Source organism: Pungitius pungitius, chromosome 15, assembly GCF_949316345.1.
Source record: "Pungitius pungitius chromosome 15, fPunPun2.1, whole genome shotgun sequence".
NCBI lineage: Eukaryota > Metazoa > Chordata > Actinopteri > Perciformes > Gasterosteidae > Pungitius > Pungitius pungitius.
Window position 1 is genome coordinate 5,789,182 of NC_084914.1, and position 18,800 is coordinate 5,807,981.

At 43.6% G+C, this 18,800-nt stretch overlaps 1 protein-coding gene across 2 annotated transcripts in view; it reads left to right on the forward strand.

Annotated features, from left to right (window-relative positions):
• The window catches only part of LOC119209593 (guanine nucleotide exchange factor VAV3-like), a 32,133-nt gene extending 13,333 nt beyond the window's left edge, over window positions 1-18,800 (forward strand). Inside the window, exons 15-28 of one of the 2 annotated variants that reach the window (XM_062557766.1) lie at window positions 1,033-1,142; window positions 2,488-2,589; window positions 2,930-3,021; window positions 3,735-3,757; window positions 4,591-4,615; window positions 5,887-6,017; window positions 8,171-8,236; window positions 8,368-8,402; window positions 8,560-8,676; window positions 11,802-11,889; window positions 12,036-12,162; window positions 15,334-15,432; window positions 16,748-16,896; window positions 17,529-18,800. In XM_062557766.1, coding sequence (XP_062413750.1) covers window positions 1,033-1,142; window positions 2,488-2,589; window positions 2,930-3,021; window positions 3,735-3,757; window positions 4,591-4,615; window positions 5,887-6,017; window positions 8,171-8,236; window positions 8,368-8,402; window positions 8,560-8,676; window positions 11,802-11,889; window positions 12,036-12,162; window positions 15,334-15,432; window positions 16,748-16,896; window positions 17,529-17,570 — 1,206 coding nt within the window. In that variant the 3' untranslated portion in view covers window positions 17,571-18,800. The remainder of the gene's footprint in view (window positions 1-1,032; window positions 1,143-2,487; window positions 2,590-2,929; window positions 3,022-3,734; window positions 3,758-4,590; window positions 4,616-5,886; window positions 6,018-8,170; window positions 8,237-8,367; window positions 8,403-8,559; window positions 8,677-11,801; window positions 11,890-12,035; window positions 12,163-15,333; window positions 15,433-16,747; window positions 16,897-17,528) is intronic. The other variant, XM_062557767.1, reaches the window with a different exon arrangement.

Below are 18,800 nucleotides of genomic sequence, written 5' to 3' on the forward strand. Positions count from 1 at the left end.
TTGTATACTGTCCACCCTCCAACATTTTGCTGCACTTAAATACGCAGCCACAGAAACGCAGAAAAAAAGACAAGTACCCCTAGACGTAGACAGATGTGTTCAAGCTACATAAGCTACATTCACCTCAACACACACACACACACTCACAGACACACACACCACCGGACAGAGATGCTAATATCAGGTGATGAATGTGTGCAGTCCTCCAAGGCTGCTCGTAGCTATATATCATTTTCTGCTAAATGAAACTTCAGAGTGCGAATGTGGTGCCACTGAGCTCCCACACAGTCATCAATGATTTAACACTCACCACAGCTCTGAAACACTCAGGAGCTTCCAGGCCTGGCCCATCACTGCCAGGGTAAAGCCTTCCACTTCTGCTGTTATTGGAAATGACACAACAAGCTGAAACAGGTTATGGTGGCAAAAAACGAAAGGGGTTTGGGAATTGATTGAAATGTGTTAAGCGCTGCAGTGGTAGAAGGTATTCTCTGGCCAGCCGTTGAAGTACGAAGAGAAGAACAAGTGAGAAATCATCATCAGCTCACAGCGTTTTTGGAGGATTCATGAAATGTTGAGACATTTTGCCACATTGATTTTAACCTTATTTGTGCAGAACTGTGCGTTGTAAATGTTGCTTACATTGCTTTCACATTCAAGATACTTGCAAATGACAGCTTAGAAGTTATTATATTTCTTTCAACAGTCGCAAGTTACATTTAACTCGGTATGCATCACCCAGTATTTTAAAGAGTATGACTCTTATGTATCATGAGATGTTCACAGTTAAACCTAAAAATAAATCTCAACATCCTGCAAAAGGTATCTGTGCTATATGATATGAATACAACTTAGATAGACAAGATAGACAGTTCACTGAAACCTTGTTCCAACCATCATTTTGAAGAGTAGAATGTCAGATACTCATGCATATGTAGCCGGGGCAGTGGCTAGATATAAGCCCAAATCTGCATATGTTGCCATGACAAGATGCGCTCAGCTTGAATCCTGCCTTCTTCCTGTCCTCCACAGTGGTGCTACGGGTTTTACGTGACTCACCAGCAGGGCCACGCCGGCTTTGAGCTCTTTTTTAAGACCAGGGAACTGAAGAAGAAGTGGCTGGAACAGTTTGAAATGGCCATGTGAGTACGCGAACACGGGAGAAAAACAGACAGATGCACTTGTACGCAAGAGCATGCTATTTAGTTGTCTTTGTTTGCATGCATGTTATACCAAGCCCAGGAGAGGTATTGACTCTTTCATGTACACTGTTTGATCAGGTCTCAGCTGTATTCAAACACACACTGCCGACTACAGTGCAATAACACACACACACACAGTAGAAAAAAAATCTGTTCCGAAGACCCGCGGATCTGCAAATAAGTAACTGCACAGAGATTTATGCAGGAATCTGTATTTTATTACTTTGTAACAGTGGGAGTTGGGCAGACATGTCGTCTCCGTTCCTTTGTAATGTTGATTCAGTGGTGTGTGATGTTGTGACATTACACGCTGATTGACTGAACAAAAGCTTTTGTGGTTTTGTTGGATGCGTATGAAAACAATATTCCTGATATGCACGCTGACTATCCGATATGGCCTTCCCGAATACATTGTCGCCTCTCATAGTGCGCTGGACTATACTAGATATATGCACTGTAGCAAAAGAAAATACGTTTTTTAGGGATGTACATCAAAGTGCATTTGAAGTGCATCTCCTCCTCTAACTTGTGACCACGGGGACCTTAATAATATTTCCAAAAACCTAATGTGTTATTTCGAATGACAAAGGAAATAACCATTTTCCACCTGTGTCTTCTTAAAACAGTTCTTTTTTGCACAGATACAGGGGTTGTGTCTACTGCATGTGTGCCTGTGTGCATTGGGTAATGACACCAGAAGGGGTCCATTCAGAAATGGAAAATTGTTCCTCTGAAGAGGATGTGGGCTCCTGATGAAGGACTCACTTATGGGAGCACTCATGGCAGCGTTTGTGGCTTACAACGGTGTGTTCAATGCAACAACAACAAAAAAAAGCTTTTGTCCACGCTCCAGAAATGCTGCTTATTTCTGCCGTGAATGTTGCCCCTTAAACACATGCAGCTCTGTGGTGGATCTGTCTGAGCTGATTCAAGCCCTCTTCATTTACAAGTAAACATAAACTGGGGATACAATTGGTTTCATTGTAGCCACAGGTAGGAAGGAATGGGCTGCAGTGAAGAAATAAATAGGCGTTTTTTTTTTTCACACAACCAATACGTTTTTTATTTGGTTGAAATTATTGAGAAAGTTTTGTGACAGAAAAAAACACTGACTGAACTTTGTTCCAGATTGAAATATCTAAACAAAATAGAAGGGTTACCATACAATTGTATACTGACACTCATGGTCTCCAGAGGATGAATCTTAAGGGCTTTGCTGGTCCTGGTTGGAGACTCCTATTTTCATTTCAAATTCATTTAACCATACAATGTTTTTTTCCTATAGATCCAATATTCGACCAGATAAAGCCAACCACAACACCCACCAGTTCATAATGCACACCTTTGAAAGGATCACTTCCTGTAGTTTCTGCCACCTCTTGCTCAGGTAATGTTCATACACTATGGAAATACTCTTTCGGACAATGATTTAGAGTTGGTAGAGTTCCTGAAGACTTAAACATCAACTTAACACACGGTTTTAGGGTGGAAAATCATCATGCTGTTGACCTGGTCCAAAGAAAATACACTTTCAGTTAGCACTGGGTTTCAATTTAAATAACCATTGTTAGCTCTCTCAGTTTTCAGTGCTGTTTTATGGTTTTAGAAAGCTGACATTTCCTGTGCCATTTTATTTTTCTTATCTCCCTGAAAATTCAAAATGTCATGTTATTTCTGATAAGGGAGCTGTTACACATGACATATATCTTGTGTTTTATTGTGTAAAGGGGCATCTTTAACCAAGGTTACCTGTGTCAGAAATGTGGGCTGGGGGCCCATAAGGAGTGTCTGGGTCGACTGGGAATCTGTGGGAGAACAGGTGAGAACCAATAGTGTATAATTATGTCCCTCAGAGAACATTAAACTAACTTCTTGGTGACCTCTCTTGTTGCGCCACCATCTGGCCTATATTTCGATTTATATGCCAAAATATCCAAATCTAAAAGGCAGATTGCCCTGAAATTCACTGAGCACATTTTCACTCCCTAAAGGAGGATTTCTTTAAATTTGGGGCCCTTCGAGAGCTTCCCGTAAGCACCACACGCCAGATTGCTCACCTTGTACAAGCTATGTAGCAGCTGGCGTACTATTACATTTGTTGTGCATATTTTTTTCATCCCTCTGGATGATGTAATCCTTGACCTTCTCTTACATTGCCATGCACAAAATCAAATCTTCAATTATCCTCATTTACCCCTGAACGAAACGTTTAATTCTCTCAAAAAAAACTGCAAATGACGCTAGACGTTTAGCAGTTGACACTTGAATAATGCGATAATTATGTTTTGAAGTCAGGCTTTGCGTCTTTGTCCCAAGTGTGGGGCGTATTCGTCCAGGTGCGTTACCCCCCATGAATACACAGGCAGCCAAAGGCCCTGGACAAGCCTCCTGAGCAGAAGCACTGGGGGTCTTTATGCATTCTGGGGCGTGATGAGGGCCAGCAGAGGTTGACAGTTGAGGTTGTATGTCGGGAAGCCACCACACACTCATTTTGCATTCTTCTCCCCGTGTCCGTCTCTCACATGGCTGCAGACTCTGCCAAGCCGAAACCCAAGGTAAGCCCTCGACCGCTTCTTCTCTTTTGACTTAGACACAAACAAAACAAGTGAAGCGCAACGTAGTAGATGAGCTCATGCGACACACGCGAGGAGTTCTGATTGACTCCTATCAAGCCATACCAGCTGGCCCATGAGATCTCCTGCTGCGTCTTTAAATGTAAGAAATAGGGGTAGTTTGAGATTTTGAATCAGTGGCATCCAAAAAAGGTGTATTTCCTGCATCTGTGGACCAAACTACACCCCTTCCCAAATGTTGAGGTGGTGCATTGAAGACGGATTGTGTGAGGAATTATTATTTGAAAAAAAAACATAATGGTCCCCCTATCTTTTTAATCGGATGAAGTATATATATATATATATTCAGATTTATATAGTAATAAAGTCATAATATATCAAGACAAAGCTGCGCATTACAATGTCGCTCGGATTATATATATATTAGAATCCTCTACGTTTCTAGAAGCTGGTGTTTGGTGCTCTTCACAAGAGGTGAATAAACCAAACCAACTGAAAACACTTATAAATCTCACTACACATGATTACTTTTGAAACCCCCGATGGACTAAACAACCCCTCCCACTTGAACACTTCTCACTGCAAATGCAAGGACATCAAGTTTCACTCGCAGTTTCTTCAGTTTGCATTCATCTAATAAGTGAACCCTCTGTGATGCCCTGGTGCGTTGTAGACAACATATGGATAATGATTAGAAGGGAAAAACTTATTTTAAGCTCTTGATGGCTGTCTTTAACTTTCAAGATGGTTAGACCACAAAAACAAAGGTGTAAAACATTATATGATTATATAAAAAGTTTGCTCTTCATCCACAGGAAAACACCGCACCACCGGACCCAGGTCAGTACGGCTTCACCACTTCATCACTTTGGTTGAGCCTGCTGAGATGTTTTCATTGTGGCTCAAAAAAGACGCACAGACAGGTTAAAAAAAAATGTTATTTTGGAGGTTTAAAGCTAAACCCCTGTCTGTTATCGCACCGTTGTGATAAGCTATTACTCGACTCCCCCAAACCTAAATAAAGAAAGTAAGATGAAGCCCTCCTGCTGACACGCAGGGTTCCAAGGAGGAAGTAAGCAACAGGAGTTTCCTTTTGACAAATATATTTGAATGAGAATAACAAATTAACAATGGGATGCCGTGAGAATCCTTTCCCAATGCACCAAAAATCCCTCTTCTCACCGCGTGCCGCGATCCCTAAACCCGAGGCTCCATTGAAATGAATTGAATTGGAGTGGGTGGAATCATTGTGAGGACAACGGCGGAAGAGAAGCTGGCACAAAAGCACTTGCAGCAGCCTGTACGCCGCGGTCTCCGCCGCTGAGCTGTGCCTTTTGTGTTAAATCAATTTCCATAAGGGGCTTCATGAGGAAGACAGCCACAGCCGTGCTTATTGTTCTCATTAAAAAACATGAACGTTAGATATTGAATTCATCTGAGGTCAGCGTCAGCCAATAGTTCCCTTCGGGGTGGTTTTGCAGGGGAGCCATGGCTGGCAGGGAGAGGTGCCTGAGGGGGCCAGCCGGTGAGTCCGTGGACAGTAAGTGGGTGTGTCTTTTAAGTTGGCGGGGGGGGGGGGGGGGCTGTGGATGCTGGTGGCTGTGTTTGTCTGCTATGCCGAGGAAAGATTGGAGCTGCAGTGCACAGGAACCAAAGAGGTGGTGGTTCATTTCCCCGCAAGAGCAAACTGCTGCTTTGTTAGGATGGTGCCATTGTTCTGGTTTAGACATTTATGTGCATGTTGGGGATCAGGTGTGTTAAAAAAGCACTTGAGCCTATGACAGTAAGGTACACGATTACACACAATTGCCAAATGGATACATAGCGTTTTACATGTCGACCAGGTTACAGTTTGCTCTTTTTAGAGTGAGAGGTCCCTGTAGTTAAACCTAAAGTTTAACTCTCTGTTTCTAGCCGAATACTTTGAATATCTGAGCTTTCCGTTTTAGTCATTGTCTGAGCAACATAGCATCATCAACATCAGTGTGTCATAGACGGTTTCGGTGTTTTTGACCCTAAAAGGAATCATGCTGCTGTATATTCCTTCGTATAAGACTGGTAAATGCGTTAAAGTGTGAGCACAAATGTGTTTGTATTCCCCGTCTCTTTAGGTTTACCCAGGATGTTGGTGATCAGAGACTACAGTGGCATCCCCGTTCCACAGTGCGGGCCCCCACTGGGCATTCACGCGGGGGACGTCATTGAACTGATGTTTGCCGATGTGCACAGCTCCTGGTGGCAGGTGCGTGTCACTCAGCTCATGTTGGTTTTATCTCAACGTCTGTTGACTCCATGAAAGAATAACGCGCCAGGGCTCCCCGGGTTGGCTTGCTGGCTTGCTGCTCTCCTCTGTCACCGCTAATGTGCCATCATTGTTAATAAATTACAAATTATTTAGTGGTTGTTCTGTGTCCTGTCAGCTGAACCATAAATTTGATATTATTGTGAGGTCAGTGTTAACTAGAAGGATCAGTCAAAGCTCTGTGTGAACTCTTCAGAAGCACAGTTGCATTAAAAATAGGCTACATGTCTGTTATTTCACTCCTCAGATTGAATCACGGCCTACAACAGATGATCTAACCAATTAGTCGCTTTAGTTGATTAATTGAGTGCCACACCGAGACAATAAAACTGCAGATAATGGAGCCTCTGGAGGATGTTTTAATGGTCGGTGCACGACCTCGTGTACTGGCACATTTAGCAGCCGTCATGAGGTCAGTTCATGGTTGACAAGGTTTCGACCTTATCCTTTTTTTGAAAAGCATGGTCGATTTATCTGGGTTCTGGGCGGAAGCCTCCCTAATGTTTCCTACTGTGCTTTACGGTGGTATTAAAGCTTCATCCTCCAGTTGGTACTGCTCCAATCGAACCGCAGGCCTTTGCCAAAGGCGCGGCTGGGAGTTGGCGCTTGGCCTGATTTCCTACGCTCCATGTTTCCCTCTGTTGTGACAGAGACGCGAGGCGGAGGGCGAGGACATGAATGAGAGTAGACTTCTTGTAAGCCGACGGAACGGCGGAACAGAATGCAATGCTGCAAACCTGATGGGACTGTATTGTTTGTCACCATGGCAACTAGGCTAGGAGGGGATAATTAAAGGACCCAAACAATAATGCCTATTTGTGTCCTGTGCATAATTAGAATACAAAAAGGCTATCCGACAAGGTGTATATATTTTTGCAGTGATATCAGTGAGACAGGTGTGAGGCATTATAAAATTATTCTAGTAGTTGCAGTTTGTTGTAAACAAAGGACAATAAACAAGACTCCAATCTCAGAGCAAAAACAAAAGCAATATTTTAAGTGCTCTGAACAAGTTTTTTAGGTCTTCACGCACAATGCATTTTGGTGGGAAACCGTGAATCTAAAGAAAACCCTGTTTGTTTATAATGAAACCTCCACAGGGCACCTTTAATCTCCAGCGTCGCCTGTGGCGCCAGAGGATGGAATTACAGAACATTGAGAATTCATATCCCCTGCTACCCAGGAGCCAATTATCCCCCAACCCCCTGGCAGAACAATACAATCAATCACTGTAATTTCATTTGATCCTTTGGCGGCTGCCTATTTATGCCTTCACAGTAATAAGTTTAATCTTTATCATACGCTTTATCAAAGGCATAACAAATAGAGAGGGGTTCTCAAAAAACCTTTGATGAAATGTTATTACACAGAATGAATCATGGAGATGGGTAAAGGTTCGCTTTACAATCTAGTTATTGCCGGGGCTTGCACGGTCCCAAAAAGCATTTCATACTCTAATAAAGAGGAGTGAGGAGGAAAGCACAAGCAGGGCAGGAAGCTGCATGAGGAGCTCCATGTGCCCTGGACACTTACTGTCTTCTCAGATTGGGACTCAATGGACTTCCAATTGACCTCGAACTCATAACTGGTAACTCAAATGATCTTATCTTATTGTAGATTGTATATATATCTGAACATTGACGGTTTGAAAGTTTGTTTAAAAATGGGGGGACGAGGTAGATGAGAAAAAAGGTCTCTCCGCACTTTGTAGGAGGAACAAACGAATGCCACACGAAGCTTTGTGTTGTGCTTGAGGCAGGTTAGCAAACACGCAACCGTTAGTCTTTTGTGCAACCGATAGAGCTCCCGCCGTTTGGATATTCAAAGACCAGAATGAGATCCATTATTTAGTGTTAAACGAGGCTCTTGTTTTGATGCAGTACAAATCTAACTGCCGGCAGAGCTTGGACCTTAATTAACTTGCGCTGCAAATTAGATGCACTGCTTGTTGTGTGCTGATTGCTGAGGATTTATTAAAGCAAGCATGGGAGGGGAAGGGAAAGGGAAGAAAGGAGGGGAAAAGAGAGAGAAAGAGCAGTGTATTTGCTGTCAGACAATTATAATGCGATTAAAAGCCAGTGCTGCTGTTGCAGGGAAGAATTCTGGCAACAAGCAAGATTGGCTTCTTCCCAAGTGACGCTGTGAGGCCGTGCCCATGTGTAAGTGTGCATATTTTTCGTAATCAATAAGACACATTTAGTGTGATAATCATGCATTGGGTGCAAAGTTGCTTGTATCGATGTCTCGCTTTTCAACGGCACAAATAACCACAATTCGTTTTCCACGGCAGGTTCCGAAACCCGTCGATTACTCTTCACATCTCTGGTAAGCGATGGGAAACAAACGGCTGCAGATTGCTCAACCACAAATCATTTTTTTTACTCTTCATTGATTGTATTGATTGTATTGACTGCCTCTCATCCTCACGTGCAGAATGGTTGATTGCAGTCTAAGGGCAGACGTTGTGTATTTGGTGGCTCAGGTTTGCAGGTCCTTTTGAGAGATACCAGGCCGAGGTGGAGCTTCTGGACCGGGACAACGGCACATACCTGGTTCGACACAGGAGCAAAGAGTGCACTGAATACGCCATTAGTATAAAGTAAGTGTCATGATGGCTTGGTTCCTTGTTTTACCCATTTAAAATTTTCACTCGCTGCAGTTGACGGCGGAAAAAACAAAACGCGTATAGTCAGCAGCAGTCCTGTGGGCTAAAAAAAAACACCTTCCTCCGAGAGGCGAGTGGTGAGAATCCTTCAGGATAAAAACAAATGGCCGCATGCAAATAATAACACAACAATGGTGTTGTGTATGAAAACGAGCAGCTGATCAAATGTTAAAATTGGAAAGGCCGCAGCAGAAGGAGATCACGCTGTGTTTCACAGGTTTCATACTCTGTTTAACTGTAAATTAATGCTTTGCAGTAATTATCTTAGGACATTCATAGTTCTGAAAGGTAGCTCTAAGATTGATGAATAGGATTTGGATTTTTATGAAGAAGGTGCAATGAGTCAGAATGTGTTGCTGCTCATGAAGTTATTTTGGTAACTTTAGCTCACATAAGAGCTAAAATAGAATCGGTTAAGAGCATTAGACTGAGGTCTTGCTAATACATTTCCTGTTTGGGATCAACCTGAACTGAAAACACGGGTAAGAGCAGCCGCTTATTGCATCTATGATGATGCTTTTATTTCTATTCTTGGTCAGTAACTGCTCACCGGGTCACAAACATTTTACTCCCACTCTTAAGCTTGAATATTGTAAACGCCTGAAAAGGACGCTTCAAGTATCTCATGTTGCTGTGTGGCTTTGTATTATTTTGGGCTGTCCGCATTGAATCACTCATTAACAAGATAACAATGATTAAGCAACAGGCTTTTCTTCCCTCATTAGATATTACATTTAAAAAAAAGATATCCAGTTGATATTTGCTCTGCATAGTTCCCAGACGTCACTGGGAGCAGTTTCCTTAAGAGCTACAGAAAAAATAATCTCTTGACAGGGATTCATCAAAGATCAAAGATGAAATTCTGCTTCAGCTACAGTGGGATGAACATCCCTTAGCTTCAGAAAAGAAAAAAGCCAAAGTTTCTCCACCGCTAGTAGACATTTAGAATATGTTTTTCTTATTTGAGACTCCTCCTGCTTGAATTCATCTGTGTCCGTGGTTTGTTCGAACCTACATCACGCCAAACATGGTTGAGGTTCGTTCTGGTTTCCCCCCCGACGGTCGGCTCCGCTGAATGTAGCATGAAGAGGAGGTGGAATTAGATGAACTATTTTACCCTCTTTCTTTTGTCCGTCTCTTCTGCCCAGATATGTGATGAAGCACAGCCTGATAGCTTTGCATCGTACTTTTTGCCGCTCTTTGGCTATCAGTCTGAGAAATGTATTTTAAAAAAAGAGGTTAGCGATGCGTTGGAATTCAAGATAAGTCATTCATCCTTTTAGGCCTCAATACATGGCTGCTTTATCTGCAAGTGGAGTGCCCCCGTAGCCGCCTTTTGAAATACAACACCGGCCACTTTAACCAGCGAATATCTTTTCAGGCTGCATCAAAGCTCATTCCGTCCTAAAATGTAAAAAAAAAAAAAAAAAAAGGACTCTCAAGTCCCCCTGACTTGAAATGACAGCTGCAAGAGATCGTTCTGCGATTGAGGCTGCACTAATGTTAGACTGTTTAGCCGGTGACGCGGCATTCCGGCCCATTCGGGTTCGGTGGACGCGTCCCGCCCCTCGTTCAGGACGGGGGGATTCCTGAACCCCTCCGATCCTAATGGCCCTGTCTCACCGTCTAAGATCGGGATCAGAATGGGCGTCTGCGTTCTTGACGGAGCTTCACGCGTCAGCTGCTACTCATCGACTGGGAGTGTGCCACGCGCTTTGTGCGCGTGGATGTGTGTGTGTGTGCGCATTGAATGATGTTTGTGTGTGTCTGTGTGTGCAGCCTTGGGGGGGCCTATTGGAGGAAGGGAATACTTACCAAACTGGGCTCATCTGTCTCCATGTGTTATGCCCCATATAACTCAACATGAATCAATAATGTATTGCTCGCCATATATTAATAATGTTCACTGTATGTGAATTTGCCACGCGATCATATGCTTCTCATGCCTTATACATCGCACTGGAAGATTTACAGTGCCGATCAATTTTTCAGTGTAACTTGTACATCACCAGGTGGAAGTGTAATATACAACATTCTGCTTCTAATTGGCATGACAGCGGAGCCCCGTTGAAGCCGACTGCACAGTGTGTGTATTTTCAAGGTCGGTCCGCAACTCTGGTATTGAGTTGACAATGATAAGTTCATTCTTTCATTTAAACCTATAGCATACACTCTCACATACTCTAAAGTGCATTTTTTACAGTTGTACTTCGATGTGGTATTTTGCACATACAAACACTAAGGCCACATTTCAATAGATAGGAGATGGAGAGGACTGCTGGGAAGGGAATGAGACACGAATGAAACACGCGCAGAGCCGGGTTTTGAGTCCAGGTTGTTGAGGTTCTGACTCTGCTTGTTGTTTTTAGGGGGCGTTCCAATTAAAATCCTCAAGTGAAAAGTCACAAATTCCTACTTCGCAGTTCACATGGAAAGCACCAGTGGTCATCCACACATGATGATTCTCAGCACATTACTACTGCTTGGAACATTTTGTCTACTCAAATGTTCAGAAAAGAAACCATTATTTAGTTATTTACAAAATAAGTTCCTCCTGCTGCTGTTGATTTGATTTTGTGTTTTCTTTTGGTGACCATTGAACTGTATTATCTAATAGCTGATTGGTTTACCATCCAAAACAATATGTTTTGCATACTTTTTCAATATGATTTTTTTCATCCATTTGCTTTTCTTGTTAATTATGCGATGCTTGTGACCTGTATTTTTTAAAACATTTGAAATAATTTAAGAATTAATGAACCTCTGTTTGGTATACCTGTTTTACCAAAACAGGTAAAGACAGGATTGTTTTACAATCAGACACTGGTCTACTGTATTAATCATTAATCACTAATCCTTGAACGCCTCCATTATCATAAGATCCAGAGTGTGTTGGAAACCCGAGGTGTTCTTGTCAAACAGAGTTGCTCGGCGCAGCTCAGCGTGGCAACCGGCAGTCCGCCCGGGACGGACGTTGGTGACGGTTGGCCATGGAGACTGGATTGACGTGGAAGCATCTATAGTTGATTAGCAGCCCATGTCTTATGCATCCTCCACAGGTTCAACGATAAAGTCAAGCACATTAAGATTCTGACCAAGGACGGCTGCTTTTACATCGCCGAGAGTCGGCTGTTCAAGACTTTGCTGGTAAAGGTTTGAACTTTGCATGGGTTTTGAAACTACTGTAGCATTGATGAGTACATTCATTTATTCATTAAAGGATTACCTCACTCACTCACTGGATTATTCTCGTGAAGGATATGCTCCTTTTTCCTTGTGCTTGTCTTACACAGGACTTGGTGGAATACTACAAGCAGCATTCATTGAAGGAGGGCTTCAGCAGTCTCGACACCAATCTGCAGGTCCCATACAGGGAACTGTCCAATGGGAGCCTGCCCAAGGCCATAACCAGAGCTGGCAGTGAGTCTGCTTCACAAAACACACACATTTCCTTCCCTTAGACTGTGTATGGAAGAGGGTTGTGACCAGTTTTGACTAGTTCATATAAAGTAAAGTGAGTTGTCTTTTTTATGGGATGTTTTTTTTTGTTGTAGACAACTTTCTATATGATCAAAAGCTCTATTTACCAGTTCATTAAATCCAAACCAGAGAACAAACTAAGAGCTAACCTGCTATAGTTTGTTATTATAAACCCGCTGATAAGGTACGAGAGGCTGTACTTTATCGTCAAATAATGTTACAGTTGGAGGGTGTAGTTGGGCCCGAACTGTAAAAAAATGTCTCATCTTCTATTGCAACAACCTGATTGGAGACCATTTGCTTGGTTGTTATGTTAAAAACGCCATCTCAATACTTGAGTGACTTTGAGTGTGAAATCACAAAGTGACCAACCAGTTGCCCCTTTCCCGGTTGTCATTGAATTTCACATAACTGGGTTGTGTCCTTAGCATCCTCACCGTGTTTAAGAGGCAATTAGGAAAAGTACCATCTTTGATATCAGCCCGGTCAGACGCAGAGGCAGTAAGGTCGTAGTAAGGGAGGAAGGCCATGATGTAAGAAAGGGAAACAGTGAGAGCAATGGGCGGTGGAGCAAGAGTAAAGAAAACGAAAGAGATAGAAATGAAGGTTATGAGTAAAAAGACAAAGCCACTCTGTCCTCCCAGTAAATACAGATCATCAGAAATGCTATTTTAGCCTGGTGTAAAGCGGGACTGAAACTCACACATGCCCTTTATTCAAACCAAAGTTTAAAATGACAAATTAAGGGATGGCATGAAAATTATTTCTTGGCCAGCCTTTTTTTAGGGTGGAATCAATCAGTCCCAGCAAGAAAGCAGACCAATATCTTTCCGGAACCGTTTCCTAATACCCAGTGTGAATGGAGGTAAAAGCCAGAGTGGGGGGCACAAAGGGGGAGGGGTGGGAGGAACAGCAGGAGAGCAAAAGACAAAGGAAGGAGTGGGGGAGAAAGGGAGAAAGGAGCCTCCCTGTTAGGCCCTGATGCCCCAGGCAAAGCACCGGGGGGGGGGGGGGGCTGCAACTCCAAACGTCGCACTCCACATGCTGCTCAGCTCCGAGGCGGCTTCCCGATTTTCCTGACAGGACAAGACATTTCACTTGGGCTGGGGGAGGAGGGGGGGGGGGGGGGGGGGGGCGGATGCCCCCGGTCCAACGGAGGGACTTCGCCTGTTTCCCCCCCCCGCCCCGAACCAAACAGTGAAAAGTTTGCAGATTTGATGCATTTGATGTAACGGCGCAGAAAGCTGCTGGAGGTAAACTGTCACAACTTGAGTTGAGGCGCGCACGTAAACCACCGCAGCCATCAGAAAGCAGGAAGACGAACGCGGGAACAAAGTCAAGAGTCGGCCTTTTGTGTCTGCGCGGATGTGAAATTCTGCTGCATCCTGGTCCCTCGCTGCCTCCTCTGGCAGCGGTCGGTCTCACCGGCGCGTCGTGGGGCGTCAAAGCGACTCTGCGAGAGGTGTGTTTGTGCATCGCTGCCATCCGCCGCGCTTCCTCCCCGCGTGAAAGCCTTGACAGATCCTCAATGCATTCTGGGATAGATTATTATTGCCTTAAGTCGTCCACCCCCGTAGACAGACTTAGTGTGGGCACCGCGTTCTCTGTCTGGTAAACAGCCTACGTGAAAAGACAGATGTCATGCCAAAACAAAACAAAAAAAACGCACACACACACACACACAAAATGGTTTGATTCCCAAAACACACTCCTCAAAGCAAAGAAAACAGAAGGCAAGGCTGAGCAAACAATCAGAACTATTGAAAAACCCTGAAAACTTTGGAGTGATTTGTCTAAAAAAGCAAAGCCGCCATCTTTAATTTGTTCCGGCCGATTGTTGACGTCTCTATTTGTGTGTGAATGTTAGGGATTGGAAATAATCAATAACCAGTCAGGCATCACCATTTTTAGATATGCCATTTTAAGATATATTTTCTCTTATATTGATGAGGATAAGTCAATGCTTTGTAAAAATGTGTAAAAAAGGAAAAGGATGACAATGCAGTATATTTAGTTTGATCATACTGAACTGAATCAAGTGTAGCATCAAATCTTTTTGCTAGTTTGTGGTAGTAACATATACATACAGTATATATATATATATATATATATATATATATATATGTATATACATGTATATACATACACACACACACAGTCGGTATTTATGCTTTTACTGTATACACTTCCTGCACAGGTATTTGTATAGTTGTCTGCGTGCCCTCTGGTCAGACAAACAGTCGACGCCTCTCTGGCTTGCATTTACTTATCCATGGGGGGGGGGACTCAGGCAACCATATGGCGGTGATGACAGCAGGTGGTTCTCTGAGTGGAAGGGTCCGCTGGCTCCGTGGGATTTCACATGGAAACAGAAGTCGTTGGCTTGCGTTGTCGGGGCGACGTGCTGTGCCTAAACATACACTTAAACCCCCCCCACCCCTCCCAAGCTGCTGCATTTGCTTGCTCAAAACTATGCTATTGCTGCGGTGTGCAGTAAGACCGGGGGCGGGGGTGGTGGGGGGGGCGAGATTACAGAGGCCACGCGTCTTAGCCAAAGGTTTGCCGGCGGTTGAGCACGTGACACGATGCTGCGCCGTAATGCTGACAGCACCCGCTTCTCCCAGGAGGCTGTCAGCGATATTTGAGACCTGGTCGCGGGGTTCTGTTCCCATTCAATCCACAAGAACATCAGTCAAGTGGGCGACCGCTGTTGGGCAATAACTCGACGCCCAGACTGGGAAACAGACATGTCTTAGCTTAGAGGTGTTTTACAGTATTCTCCTTAAAAATTGATGATTGTCTAAATATGTCCCATATGTCCCAGTGAAACAGGGACGCCCTCAGCTGACTGATATAAAGGGCCAAATGATATATAAAACGGCAGACCATAGTATATGAAGAAATCCGCATGGTTCTGCAAAGAAGCAGGTTAAATATCGATGTTAACTCAGTATTTGCCCCCCCCTTCACTTTTCTCCCCTGCTAGTCTTTGCTTTTTGCTTGTTCTTTGATCAACTTTTCCCCTCTTTCTCTCTCTCTTCTATTACCGTCCATCATACTTTCTTTCTGTCAAACTTACTTGGCTTTTGTTCTCTCTTTACTTCCACCAAGGCCTGAACCCCCCATCCACCCCTCACTTGCTCCGTTTCTCTGTAGTTCCTCTTGGCGGCTGCAGCTTTGTTCCTCCCTCCTCCTCGCCTTTCTGGTCAGGTACAGGTACATCTTTTCTACTCGCTTTGTCTCTCCCTTCCTGTGTGCACACATTTACACGTTTCCAAAGACAAACATCTGTTTTTCTGTTAAATAATATCGTCTAATGATTCCATGCATCATATTTATCCTCTTTTTTATTGTATTTTGAATTTCTGACTTGTCTCCCAATATGTGAAGATCTTTGCTGGTATCTACATTTGACTTAAAATGATCAGTTGTCATAATCACTAATTAAAAGTGGTCTTGGACTTTAGTTTGTAAAGTTTTACTTGCTAATTAAACCACAACAAATATGTTACACAATAGAAATACACAAAATACCCAAGCTGAAATTAGTGCAACTATAAAACGACCCACATTGGAATCGTGGGCGGTTTTCTCATTTTACAGCATATATTCGGCTCAACCTTTGTCCATGTCTGCCTTTTTGAGCATGACCATATATACATGCATGCGTGTATGTGTGGGCCTAAGCTTCTGTGTGGGCATGATGCGCCTGTTTGTGTTATGAGGGGGGGGTGGAGATGTATTCCTTTCATCCACCATATATTCCCAGCTGTGTCGCCTCTATTTTTCACAGATAAGGTAAACAAAGCTATGCACACCTGCGTTCCCAATGGATGTGAGGCCGCCGACCTGCATGCGTAGGAATCCCCTTGTACAACCCGATAGGCGCCGCGTTCAACGTTAATGAGGCCGAACATGATGATGAAAAACCAACGCCTCCTCGTCTTTACTGTGCATGTTTCATATGTATAAATGTCTCCCTCATCAATGACGGTTTGCTTTTACACTCAGGCTCAAGAGTCGGAGTCTCTGCTTCATTATCGTCCTTAAGAGATAGACATAGTCAATTTACTGTGGATGGTACCTGTGAGAAATGTGCCTCATGCCTTTGTCTTATCAACCTCATGCAGACTGCAAACATGCAAAGCCCCATAATGATATGTTAGAGAACAGCATTTTGTTGAGCCGAGTTTAGCATCAGTAATTTTTTTTTCTTCAAAAGTGAGGATATAAAATCAAGATCAGTTCAAAGTAAAAATTCCAATTAGTCAGCAAGCATAAACCCTCCATTTGAAGTGTCCCAAAGACGACAAAGCATAGAGCATCTATGCAACATACCTTTGGGTTACTTTCATATTACATGTGGTAATCATTTGTGGACCAATGAGCGGAGACAGCTGCTCAATCACAGAGTCTGAGATATTATAGTTCTTGTCCACTTGTAGTCAACATTTAGCTCTGTAAACTTTAATAACTAATTCTATCGGAATCTCTGTTCAATATAGTGAAGGTGTCTCTGTCTCAGTGTTTTCTCCCAGGGTGGTGGGTGTTGCAGTGGCACGTTATGACTTCTGCTCCAGAGACACACGGGAGCTCTCGCTGCTGCAGGGAGACATTATCAAGATCTACACCAAGATGTCCAATGGCTGGTGGAAGGGAGAGATCGACGGCCGGGTGGGTCTGCTGTAGGATCCTGTCATTGTGGCAAAAAGATTTATACATTTAAACTTTACTTTAAGTGTTTTCTTGCCCACTGGGGGTCTTTAAATGCACTGTAGCAGTTATTGTAGAACTTATTAACAAAAAGGCCTTGTGTTTACGTTCAAGAGGATCCTGGTCACTTTCTTACTTCATTTGGCGACGTTTGAAGCTAGTGCTGCTCGCTACTTTCATTGGAAAAATATTTATTTTAAATCTAGTCTTGTCTTGATGTTATCTCTTTTTTTCAAAGTTGTGTGCAGGATTAATTGTCTCAATTGCAGCAAATGACAGTGAAATATCAAACATGTCAATGTTTAAACTGATTAAAGTTCAATCAGTCATTTTTGATCATGATGAACATTTTGGGTGCAAAATGTTGGACATAATTGAGGACGGTAAGAGTTCATGGCATGTAGGGTGGTGTGATCTTATATCTCTGCATGTGTGTGCATGTGTGTGCATAATAACTGTGAGATCAAGGAAGAGTAGAGTTCAAAATCAGGAGGAACAGTGAGGAAATACAAATATGTTCATGAAAAAGATATACCCTGTTGAATATTTATTTGACGCTCTGTGCATTTCATCCTTTCTTTGTCTCCTCTAAGATGGGCTGGTTCCCTTCGACCTACGTGGAAGAGGAGGACTGATTTCGTGACTCAGCGTCCATCTAAAGCCGACCACCTCCGGCGAGTGCCGTGCTGCTCAGACACTCCGTGCGCCCTGCGAGTCTCTGTGATGAAACCCCAAAGTGTTGGACTAAAGAGGAGGCCGAGATGCGCTCAAAGACCTCCTCCTGCCCTCTGACAGACTCTCCCGCGGAGCAGATGTCCAATCACTGATTCCAGGAGCGTGGGGCCATATCTCGCCTCTGTGTGGCCCCGTCTGCCCCCCCCCCCTCACTGCGGCCCCATGGGAAGCGCACGTGGCTGTAGGCAGATAACCCTACACCCACTCTCTCAGCTCACCTTGTCTCATTATCGATGACTCCATTGGCTGGTGTGAGACTCGCCTTCGCTGTCATCGTGTTTTTAGTACCAGGACGGGCTCAGTCCGACACAACTGGAACGCAGAGCCCCGCTGGCGGCGCGGCGCCCAGGTGCCTCGTCCAATTGAAATGCAGGAGCCGAGGAGCTTGGACAGTTGTCGGGAACGTCCCGATTTTTCGTACTCAACGAGCCGACTTTTTAGAGTTGAAATCCACTGGACTGAGATAAAGTGTGGTGTTTGTGATATGTGATATTTAAATGCAATCGCTGAAACACTGTTTGAAAAGAAGGAAGGAAAGATTTCAGCTCCGCAAGATGGATCTGTCATGCTCAAAGATTTCATCCCTATTGTATTATAAATTCTTATCAATCATTGTTTATTTGAATCATTACCTACTTTGCAGAGTGAAATCAATCACATAACAAGTCAGAATGCAACACAAGAAACAAGCTAAATCCCAAATTATTATTGTTTTTTTATGATTATTATTGTCATCATCAAATCAGCATTTGCAACATAGAAGAAGCTTCTGCTGTTGCTGCTAAATTTTGCCAACACGCTCTCTGGATTTTCCAGTCAGTGACGGTGAAGAGTTATACCTGCGAAGCTTTATTCCCCAAGAAATGTTTGAAAAGGTCAAGGGACGCCAAGGAGAGTCTTCCAGAGATTTATTTGAGGGTGAACAGAAGAGTCGAACCTGGAGCACATTGTGGAGGATTCCCACAGAGCCGTCAGACAGACAGGTGAGTAAAACAAACACGCCAATGATGTACCTCCGGAGCGAAAACGTCAATATTGCTCGAGTTGTGATTAAATTGCGGCCCTGGTTTTGCTGTTTGTTAAACTCTGTGATGTCTCAGTCTTTCCTATATGTGCCGTGTTGACATTTT